The following is a 12,726-nucleotide window of genomic DNA, read 5'->3' as shown; positions in this document are numbered from 1 at the left end:
TGAGTGCACACACCCTGTTACTGAATGTTATTTGGGATTTTATTGTTGGAAATCCAGATATCCATCTTTACCACTACTGACACCAAATTCCATAACATCTGTTCAATTTACTCCTGCATTGCTGCAGCATCATCTTAAGCATATGTTTAACTATGCCTCTCCTAGTCTTGATGGTCTTATTTATCTACTTCTCAAATTCATCAGGTTCTTTTTTATTTCTTTATTGCCCACAAGGGCTAAACATAGAGGGGACAAACAAGGACAGACAAAGGGATTAAGTCAATTACATCGACCCCAGTGCGTAACTGGTACTTAATTTATCGACCCCGAAAGGATGAAAGGCAAAGTCGACTTTGGTGGAATTTGAACTCAGAACGTAACGGCAGATGAAATACCACTAAGCATTTTGCCTGACGTGCTAACATTTCTGCCAGCTTGCCACCTGTCATCAGGCTCTTTCTACTGCATCAGCTTTCACTACTTTTCCAATTCTGCCTTAATAATTACATTACCTCAGAACAGTAGAAAATTGCCAATGTTATTCCTTTCCTGTCAATTACTGTCCAATCAGTCTCACAAATTGTATAACCAGCTTGATGGAGTCTTCTGTCAGAGAGACACCCTGGAACTTCTGGAACTCTCATAACTTTTGTTGGCCCTCATGATTTGAACTTATCTCTACCTCCAGCTGCTGTGATCAACTCATTGAATTTCTTATTTGGATCATAGATGTGATTCATGGGTGGAAGTTATCTACCTCAATTTCGTGAAAGGCTTTTATTCTATGCCACTCAAATGACTTATGGTGAAAGTCTCTGCAATAGACATCTAGTATAACTGGTTGGAGTCCTCCATTCTCAATCAAAAAGAGGTAAATATGATACCAAGACAGTATTCTGCACCTTATACAATAATGACTATTGTCTTGCAAAGATTTGTTTTTGGTCTGCTGTTATTTGTTGCATGCATTAAGGAAATAGATGTCAACTAGAAACATGCTGGTAACATTAAGCTGTACTTTGAAATAAAAAGAATGGATCCATAGATCTTTCATGCAATCTGACCTGGACAGAATGCAACAATGGATTACTAAATAGCAACTCAAGTTAGCTGTAGACACTATACATTTTGGGAGCAAAAATCTGAAATTTATCTACTCCTTGCACCACACCAACTTTAAAAAGTCTGCTGGTGAATGTGACCTAGACATCATTGTCAGCAATGCTCTGTGCTGGGCAAACCACATTTCTGAAATTATCAAAAAGACTAATAGTATCTTAGCATTGCACAGTAAAACCTTTGTTGGCTGCCTCCCAACTATCTATTTAAAGCTATGGTACGTCCACACTTAAAAGTTTGCATTGCCAGTCTAGAACCCTGATCTTTTTCAGAATATTGATCTGCTGGAAGCTGTCTAAAGGCATACAACCAGATGAATACCTTCAGTTAATCACTTACCGTATCTTAAATGTATCTCACCATATCTGCTCTGGAAAATGACACAAAGTTTTGACATGAAGCTGCTGACTTGGTACAAGATTATCCACCTTCTTTTGGCTGCCATTTGGAATTCAATAGCTTTACCACATGTGAAATCAAAAATCAGTGCAGCGATCATGATTTTTGGAAACCTCATTCAATGCTCAGTTGTTGAAGAATGGAACAAGCTACTCACATCAATTGACTATCAGGAGACTACCTCCTTTAAAAACTCCTTGCTTCCTGAAATTCACCAACGCCACTTTTGATATACCTGTGCACCTTTATTCTTTATGGCTCTTCTAATATTGACTTTTACGTCTATTTTGTGCTTTATTCTGTTTAATGAAGCAACAGATTCTAGTGAAACCAGTTGATACCAAGATATCTGTTCTTGCTTTGTGGTTTATGCAAAGGTAAGGCCTATTTTTATTACATTCATTACATTCACCACGTTTCTTAATTGTGAGAAATTTGCAGCTCTGGAGTGTTGACCCCTATTTCTAGCAAGCTGGTATTTCAGTACCCTAATTTATTTGTGTGTGTATACACACACAATGGGCTTCTTTCAATTTCTGTCTACCAAATCCACTCACAAGCTTTGGTCAGCTCAAGGCTATAGTAGAAGATACTTGTCCAAGGTGTCATGCAGTGGAACTGAATATATATATATATATATATAGATAGCTCTAATAGTGACTTTGTTCTATCATAGCTTAAATATAGCCATTTTCCATTGATAATTTGTATTAGTATTTTTCATTGATAAAATATATTCGTAATTTTCATTGTTAAAAGAATTTTCCATTTGTTTATTATTAGTTTAGTTAATGACACGTATTAATAGTTATCGCCAAGCTAATATGGTAGTCCATAAATGTAAGACTAAAGCTGCCGTTGATTAGCTCCAAGAGGCGATGGCCTCTAGCTAGCTATATGACACACGAACCTGTGTCCATTATAACCTTCGAACAGGGGAGGTCAGCCGCTTCCCCTTGCTGGTCAGACATCTGCAGACATGTCTCAGGGTATTTGCCCTTTATCAATGCAGAGTAGCTCTGGCCTCACTTCTACTGCATGACACCTTGGGCAAGCATCTTCAATAGCCTCAGGGTGACCAATGTTTCATGAGTGGATTTGATAGAAACTGAAAGAAGCCCATATTTATATACATACATACATTATATATATATACACACACACACACCATCCGAATGTGGCCATTGCCAGCACTGCCCCGACTGGCCTCGTGCCGGTGGCACGTAAAAAGCACCATCCGTTCGTGGCCGTTGCCAGCTTCGCCTGGCCCTTGTGCCGGTGGCACGTAAAAAGCACCATCCGTTCATGGCCGTTGCCAGACTCTTCTGGCACCTGTGCCGGTGGCACGTAAAAAGCACCCACTACACTCATGGAGTGGTTGGCGTTAGGAAGGGCATCCAGCCGTAGAAACATTGCCAGATCAGACTGGGCCTGGTGCAGCCTTCTGGCTTTCCAGACCCCAGTTGAACCGTCCAACCCATGCTAGCATGGAAAGCGGACACTAAACGATGATGATGATATATATATATATATATATATATATATACACACATATACACACACACACAACTACACATTACATATATATATAATACACATAGATATCTATGAGTGTGTGTGTGTGTGTGTTTGTTTCCCTCCACAACCAGACAACTTGTGTTGGTTTGTTTATATCCCCATAACTGAGCAGTTCAATAAAAAGAGACCACCAGAATATATAACAGTTTATATAGAACTATATAATAGCTCTGTAGGATCATTTGTTTGACTAAACCATTCTAGGTGGTGCTCCAGCATGGCTGCAGTCCAATGACTGAAGCAAATAAGTAGAAAATAAAAGAGTTAGTTACCATAATAGACAAAAACAAACAAACAACAGTGCAGTATTTATTATAATAATATTTATTTCGTTTGAACTTTATTCCAGTCATGTATGTTTCACATTTACAATAGTTAACCTACTTCAATAGCACAGAAGATAATAATGTACCACAGGAGGGTGGCCAAGTGGAGGTGGCAAGGGTGGGGGTTTCAGTTGGTCCTGGACTTTTATCAGCCATGAATTTTTAAATGTCAAGACAAAACAATAATAGCAGTTGTTGTATAAAGAGAAATCAAAAGGACAGATTACACACACGCACGCACACACACATGCATGCGCGCACACACACACACACAAACTGATAGGCAAAGTATAGCAAAGAAAATGTTAATGATAAAACAGGAGGGGAAAATAAGGATCTGTCAGTTAGTCCATACCATATCAAAATGGTCAATTTTTCACCATAAGATAGTGGTCAATAATATAATTGTGGTCAATTTGGTGATCTTATAGAGCATACTATAACATGTTAGCAGTCAATTGGTTAAACCAAACAAATTTGTGATTGGTTACCACAAGTCTTTGACTGGTCGGACCAGCCCTTGTTTTCAGTTCGTCAGACAATCCATGTCCAGTGGTTGGCCAAACAATGAACATGTAAAAAGTCATTGACTGATAATTAGACAGTCTACCTTTTATGTCTGTGGTTGGTCAGACTAAAACACCTAGCTGGCTCAGTGGCCAGTCAGACAGTCACACCATACAGCATTGGCTAATTGGACAATAAGATAATTTATCATATCATTCTGAAAATAGACGAGGGTTCAAATTATGAAATGGAAACTGAGTCAAATGTTAGACATTAAAGACAACAACAATAACAATTACAACAATAACAGCAGTCTTTTTCATACTTCACAGTTCTAATGTACAGGCATTAGCATATCTGCGGTGTGTGTGTGTGTGATTTTTTTTTTTTATATGTGTATGTTCATCTATTTCATGTGTTTTTCGTTATATACAAATTTCTATAATGTGTGATTTATTTAAATTTGAATTCCATTAAATTTCCAGATTTGGATGTGGTCCTTGCTTGTGTGTGGAAGTTCTCAGAAACTTGGAGCAACAAACTGGAAGAAATCTGGAAATCATACCAGATCATCATCATTGGACAGGCCAAGGAAGAAATAACTCCATTATCTCTCTTTGAGATGACAGTCACACCACATAGCATTGGCTAGTTGGACAATAAAAGGCAAAATACCTATTTGATAATAATGAAGAACTTGAAGTTTATGATGAAGAAATCGAGATTTGTATTGTCCTTATTGTAGATCCATGGAGACCATTCAATCATTTCTATTTTCAATAACTAAAAGCAAGAACTATTTTACTTATTTCATGTATTGGAGGAGCTTGTAGGGGAAGAAGAGGGTGCTAAATTCTCCCAAACTGGAAGGGGGTGAACAATAATGAACTGGCAATGTTTGCTATCAAACTTGTCATTGTAACAGACCAATCAATCGATACATCTCACAAATTTTTTTAGTGGAAAATGAGAAAGATGGAGAAGAGTACCTTTGTTTAAGGTGAGAAAGTAATGAAACCTTTATTGAGAAAGATCCAAACATGACCAACACTGATGATGTCAGTCAGCAAGATGACATCTTAGAGTTTGATGTGAATAAAGTTTGGAAGGCTGTTCACTAAATGGACGAAATTCCAATAAATGAAGCTAAAGCTCTTTTGTCCAGATTCATTAGTGACAGAACAAGAGATAAGTCTGTTGGACAATTCCTGGTCCAAAAACTGAAAGAACTAGTTCAGAAAGCCATGGACTAATAGGAGACAATTCTTTATATTTAACAGTATTAAATGACTTTCCTTGGTTTCAGCTGCATAAATAGCAAATCTGTTCAATTAGTTTTTACCTAGAGAAGACACAAGTCAACACAATTCTTTGCAAATTCTAAATCTAAGAATTATACACACATTACTATTGATTGCAAAGTTTTAAGTGAATAACTTTTTTTTATTATAATTTTAAAAGTTCCCCAATTTCTTTACTTCTCTCTTTTCTTTTGTACGACAGTCAATGGAGAAAAGCTTTTGTGTAACCATCTCACACAACTGTCACGAGCTTAGAATCTGAAGTTGACCAATCAATTTGTACATTAACGGATAGTATTATTTTTTAAAATCAAAATTTTTGTAACAATAGCCAGAACAGACATAATTTGTGACAGTTCCAATATACTATACACTTTTGAAAATCTAAATCAATTGTATTCCTCTGTTTCAAAGTATAATTAAATTCTAATTAATTCTTATTCTTTGTACATTTTCAACTTCATTTCTTCTATTCTTCCACTTATTTGGATTAATACATCTGTTACATACATGTATATATTTGTGCATTAGTGGTTATGTTACATGAATGGTTATATGCCTGTGTGTGTTTGTGTGTGTGTTACACGGAATGAAGCGATTTCAAAACTTTGTCAACTATAATTAACATACAAATAATATACTAAATTTAACCTGTGATGTGAGAACAGCAAATTTGTTACTTAATACAATTAAACTATTGCAACAACAACGTTTAAAAAAAAGACTTCAATTTTTTTTTTTTACATGTTTTGTTTGATAGTGAAAAAAATCAGTAATCTTAAAAAGACATCAAAATGGAAAGTGATGAGGTTCATTACACTTCCTTTTAGCCAACACTGATGGGTGTGAAGAAGCCTTCCAGCAACACTGAATATATAAACTGCAAAGAACTTACCACCACACCACGACCCACCTCTGCACACATGACCACGATAATAATATCGTGAAGAATCTTTTCTACTATAGGCACAAGGCCTGAAGTTTGATGGTCAGGGGGACAGCAGATTTCATCAACGCTAGTACTTATTTGGTACTTATTTTATTGACCAGCAGATAAAGGATGAAAGGCAAAGTTGACCATAGCAGAATTTGAAATCAGAACAAAAAGCCTGAAGAATTACTGCTGAGCATTTTGTCCAGCATGCTACCTTAATAATGATAATAATAGTAATTTCAGATTTTGGCACAAGGCCAGCAAGCTTGGACATTGGGGTAAGTTGGTTACGTTGACCTTACTGTTCAACTGGTACTTATTTTATCAACCCTGAAAGGATGAAAGACCAAGTCGACACTGGTGGTACTTGAATCCTGCCAACTTGTTGCCCTAATAATAATAATAATAACTGCAGTGTTCAACTGGTATTTATTTTATCAACCTCGAAAGGATGATAGGTAAAGTTGACCTCGGCAGAATTACATGGTCACTAATGTGTGCAATAGTAAAATACATGGGTTGTGGGGGGCTGGATATAGTTGATTAAGCTGCAAATATTTTATTGAATAACTATTTTAATCGACCCCTCCCTCACACCACCTCTATCTGAGAAGATTGAAAAGCAGAGACAACCTTTGACAAGGGTTTTGAACTTAGAACAGAAACACCACAAGGTATTTTCTCCAATCAGCCACCGTCCTTGATAATAACAAAAACAAAACTACAATGATAGAAGTTATGAAAATACATAAAAGATGATACAAAATATTAGGGGGAAAAGATTAAAATAATTTTCTTCTCATCTTCCATTCTTTCAACCTTTGAATTACTGAGATGGACCCCCACCCAACCAACTGAAGAATAAATGAAGACCTCAGCAAAGATTGAACCCATGAACCCATAATATGTTTGGTTTTATTTTTGTTTTTGTGTATTTCTTCAGAATTAAAATAAAATAAAATAAAAAAAAACAAAAATAAGACGTCTAGGAATAAAAAAAAAAGCAAAGTCTTCAAGGTAATATTTCTTATGGTCTTGAGTAGATTAGTTTACAAGTGACAAAGCTACTGTGTGTGAGTGTATGTGTATATACACACACAATCATATATGCATTTGTATAATATATATACACACACATAAACATATACACACACATATAGACATGCATTTGTGGGAGAAAGGAATCCTCAAACCTGGGATCTAGTCCAAATACATGCAACTCTACTAAAGGTACCCAAAGACTTAATAAATATAATTTAACAGTCTGCTACAGGATATAATATATATATATATATACAACTTACATTAGTTCACAGTATTTGAAAATTTATTCAAATATTCTTGCGAGTAGCTTTCTTTCTTTGAAACTGATTGATAGACGAATACATACAAACATATATATATATATATATATATATAGGAAAGGAAAAAATGATAAGGCAGAATGCTAAGCTGAAAGTAAATTTTAATAAAAACGGGTGTATGAAAAATAAAAAAAAAAAAAAAAATTTCATGCATCCATTTTTATTAAAATTTACTTTCAGTTTAGCATTCTGCCTTATTATTTTTTCCTCCAACACAACCCCACCATTTACTGACTTATATATATATATATACACGTAGGGAGAGAGGAGGAGAGAGAGTCAGACAGAAGAAGAGGTGTATATGTCTTCACATCACATAGTAATTGTGAGTCAGTGTCACTGTCATACAAGCAGTGTCGTTACCATGTCTGGCCATGGGGAATTATTATCTAGGCTGGTGACATGCAAGGCATCCAGCTATGAAAAAAAAACCCTGTCTAAATAGATCCTGTTTGACCGATGCAAACATGGAAAACTGCATTTGAAATGACAATGATGATTATATAGGGGGAAAGAGGGTGTTTGTATTTATACAATTATATGTAAGTTGATCTCCACAGGTAAGGGATCAACTGATCAGTTACCTTTGTATGTGTTTATGTGTGTGTGTGTGTGTAATATATATATATATATATATACACATACACACACACACATACATACATACTCACATGGAGTGAGAGAGAGAGAGATTGATATACTAACAGATAACTTAGCATAGATAGACAGATATGCATTTATACACACTGAAAGATATATATATATATATATATATATAAACAGATAAATGGAGAAAATATCAGTTGGTCCCACTCAATAATCCAATATATAAATCTTATACAGTCTTATCACTACCCCCCACCCCGGCCACTATTTCCTCGAGGAGAAGTAAGTGAGTGGAGGTTCCCACTCCTACTTTTTCTCTCTCTCTCTTGAAGTGGAGGTGTAGATTAGTGTATAGATTTGGTACAACATGATGTTCAAAGCTAACAGTTGTAAAGGGAGGAGGAAAGGTAGATGTTGTGTAGTGGGGTATGACAGACAGACAGGATTTACAGAGATTAAACGAACACTTCCTTCCTCCTTCCCTCCCATCTCTCTCTCTCTCTCAACACACACATATACAGAGGTCGGGGTTTAAATCTTTTAAGCATGTCTTACCAATCATCTTTTGTTTAGCTTGTAGCATATGAAGAGACAGGTATTTGTATGTGTGTGTATTTATATATATACATACATGTATGTATATGTAAATATATATATATTTGTGTATATGTGTGTGTGTATATATATATATATATATATATATATGTCATTAAAGTAGGAACTGAACAATATATGTGGCATATACATACATACATATATATGGAGTGTGTGTGTATATATGTATTTGTGTGGGTGGCTGCATGCCCATACATAACTGTACATGTGTGTATAATATTAAATGCTAAGGCAGATGTGATTCAAACATTTACAGTCAAATTGAAATGTTGCTAGGCAACCAGTATATTCCATTTCCGTTATGTGAGAAACAGAGTTTTCACACACACGCACATACATGCACATATAATGTATATAGTGCATATAGCTTGTGAATGTTTGCATATATCTATGTGTTCATGTGTGTTTGTATGTAGATGTGTGTCTGTTTCAGTATTTACATCTCTGTAGGTATGTATGTATATGCATGGAAACATATATGAAATAGTGTGTTGGTACATATAAACACATGAGTGTGTGTGTGTGTGTGTGTGTATCACTGGTCAAGACTCTTGTCATGATATCCCTGCCCCCATGTGTCCATTTCACAATTCTGTTGTCAGAGTGGTTCGCTTTTGGCCTTTGAAATGTGAGTTGGCATCTTGTGAAGTGGATGCTGAATGTGTTCGTGGAATATTATGGTTCACCAACGCTGTCCTGCAAGGTAAACTCTTAGAACTGGATGTAGAGGTTTTACGAGTCACACACTTCGTTCCAGTGAATGAGGTCTCCTGTCAAATAAACATACACAAACAAGTTTAGTTAATTGTCATCATCAACATTATTATCACAATTACTATAACAATTAATATTATTATTTAAGTGACAAACTGGCACAATCATTAGTGCACTGGGCTAAGTACTTAGCAGAATTTAATTCAGCTCAAATTCTGCCAAGTTTGACTTTACCTTTCATCATTTTGGGGTCGATAAAATAATATAACTGACTTAACCCCCACCCTAAAATTGCTGGCCTTGTGCCAAAGTTGGAAACCATTGTTGTTATTATTATTATTATTAATTATCGTTATCTCTTGGTCTGAGGTGTTATGTCGGTTCATTCTGTTGAATAGCAAGTCACATCCCGTGGCCTTAGATATCCAGCACATTTTCTAAAGATTCTTGTTGTCTCTAATAAATTGGTTTTCTGCATAACGGGAAAGTTTATAATCTCAACCAAAATGTTCCCCTAATTTTTCAAAATTTCTGCTTATGGTGCCCAATGTACTGGTGACAAGTGGCACTGTCTTTACACTCTTACATTTCCATAGCAACCCAATCTTGTATCTCGAATCATTTTACTCATCAAGCTTTTTCTGTTCTTTCTCTTTCACTCTAATACTAAAAGAACATCATACATTCATGAGATGTTCTGTAAAAGATAACAACCTCGAGCTGAGGGTGCCCCATGACCTTATCTGTCAGCAATTTACAATCCCACAGGATCTTTGTATTTTCATTCTCCAGCACCTTCTCTACCTTGTGGTCATACCACTTTTCATCAGAAGGGCAGCTGTATTACTTACAGACTTTCTAATGCACAACACTTGCCACCCTATCAGGTTTCCAGTTCTTATATTCCTTCTGAAACTATGTGTGCAATCATTTCTTCTCTTTCACTGTGCATCCTACACTTCCTGCCAATGTCACTCTTTGCCAGTGATTTTCCTGTGCAGACTCTCCGTCAGACTCTCCCTTCAGGCCATTTTTCTTCCACCAGTTCTACCTATTTCTTTTACTACCCACAAGGGGCTAAACATAGAGGGGACACACAAGGACAGACAAAGGGATTAAAGTTGATTACATCGACCCCAGTGCGAAACTGGTACTTAATTTATCGACCCCGAAAGGATGAAAGGCGAAGTCGACCTCGGCGGTATTTGAACTCAGAACGTAACGGCAGATGAAATACGGCTACGCATTTCGCCCGGCGTGCTAACGTTTCAGCCAGCTCACGCCTAGTTCTACCTCTTCTCGCCTTCAAACTCATTTGTGGCTATAAAGAATCTGCCATGCAAATGTTTGCTGCAGTAAGTCTTTTCCCTTTCATGTTGTATGTCTTTCTTCTTCTAATCACCAAAGATATCATCATTACAGCTTTGAAAAAATAATTGTTAAAAATCGAACTGCATTCTTCAAAACTTGCTCTAAGAATAAATACAAAGTAGAATTACTACTTGCTTTTATAGCAAGTTGATGCAGATAGTTTATCCTGTTCCTCTCTGACATCTAGTTCATGCAATTGAAAAAACTACATTTATGGGATGAGCCAATACACACACACATACGTACGTACGTATGTTTGTATGTATGTATGTATGTATATATAATATATATATATATATATATACACACACACACATATACATACGTATGTATGTATGTATATATATATATATATACACACACACATATACATGTACATATATATATATACATATATACATATACACACACACATATACATGTACATATATATATACATGTACATATATACGTGTACATATATATATATATATACGCCATGTTGATTCGTTAGTTACTGCACGCATTTTTTTTCTCTCCTTCTTTCTGTGTTTTTTTTCTCTCTGTGTATCTTTCTGTTGAAGAGCGTAGGCTCGAAACGTTAAAGACTTGTTTTATTTATATTTCCTGAGTGCCATACTAATACAGTTGTTTGTTTGTTTTCCACCTGCCTTCGTCTTTTGTCTATTTTCATAAAGCTTCCCGTTACATATATATATATATACATATATACGCAGCCTCGTCTGGCACCTGTGTCGGTGGCACATAAAATCACCCACTACACTCTCGGAGTGGTTGGCGTTAGGAAGGGCATCCAGCTGTAGAAACACTGCCAGATCTGACTGGCCTGGTGTAGCCTTCGGGCTTGCCAGACCCCAGTTGAACCACCCAACCCATGCTAGCATGGAAAGCGGACGTTAAACGATGATGATGATGATGATGATGATGATGATACGTGTATATATATATATATAAATTATTATATATATATATATATATATATATACATATATACGTATACATCTATATATATATATAATATATATACACATATACGTGTACATATATATATATATATATATATATACATGTATACGTGTACATATATATATATATATATATATACATATATACGTGTACATATATATATAATATATACATATATACGTGTACATATATATAATATATACGTGTACATATATATATATATAATATATACGTGTACACTAATACTATATATATATATATATATACATATATAGTGGTACATATATATATATATATATATACATATATACGTGTACATATATATATATATATATATATATATATACATATAACGTGTACATATATTATATATTATATATACATATATACGTGTAATATTATATATATAATACATATATACGTGTACATATTTATATATATATATACATATATACGTGTACATATATATATATATATATACATATATACGTGTACATATATATATATATATATATACATATATACGTGTACTATATATATATATATATATATACATATATACGTGTACATATATATATATATATATATACATATACGTGGACATATATATATATATATATACATATATACGTGTACATATAATATATATATATATTATACATATATACGTGTACATATACATATATATATATATACATATATACGTGTACATATATATATATATATATACATATATACGTGTACATATAATATATATATATATACATATATACGTGTACATATATATTATATATATACATATATACGTGTACATATATATATATATATACATATATAAGGTACAATATATATATATATACATATATACGTGTACATATATATATATATAATATACATATATCGTGTACATATATATATATATATAT

The 12,726-nt window shown here is 34.5% G+C and overlaps 1 protein-coding gene and 1 long non-coding RNA gene across 5 annotated transcripts in view; one reads left to right on the top strand and one right to left on the bottom strand.

Annotated features, from left to right (window-relative positions):
• The first annotated feature begins 318 nt into the window (after nt 1–318).
• On the top strand, nt 319–5,963 carry LOC118766346. The gene is made up of 2 exons (XR_005002283.1): nt 319–1,895; nt 4,415–5,963. It is a non-coding gene; the product is annotated as an uncharacterized LOC118766346 (long non-coding RNA).
• A 2,853-nt stretch (nt 5,964–8,816) lies between these two features.
• Nucleotides 8,817–12,726, bottom strand: part of LOC115219640 (band 4.1-like protein 5) — a 263,963-nt gene continuing 260,053 nt past the window's right edge. For 3 of the 4 annotated variants that reach the window (XM_029789798.2, XM_029789799.2, XM_036509715.1), the window contains one exon: nt 8,819–9,519. In XM_029789798.2, the coding sequence (XP_029645658.1) occupies nt 9,334–9,519 (186 nt within the window). In that variant the 3' untranslated portion in view covers nt 8,819–9,333. Of the gene's footprint in view, nt 9,520–12,726 lie in introns of all 4 variants that reach the window. The other variant, XM_029789800.2, reaches the window with a different exon arrangement.

Source organism: Octopus sinensis, linkage group LG15 (assembly GCF_006345805.1).
Source record: "Octopus sinensis linkage group LG15, ASM634580v1, whole genome shotgun sequence".
Taxonomy (NCBI): Eukaryota; Metazoa; Mollusca; class Cephalopoda; order Octopoda; family Octopodidae; genus Octopus; species Octopus sinensis.
Note: the sequence above shows the minus strand (reverse complement) of the source record. Positions and strands in the feature narration are given on the sequence as shown.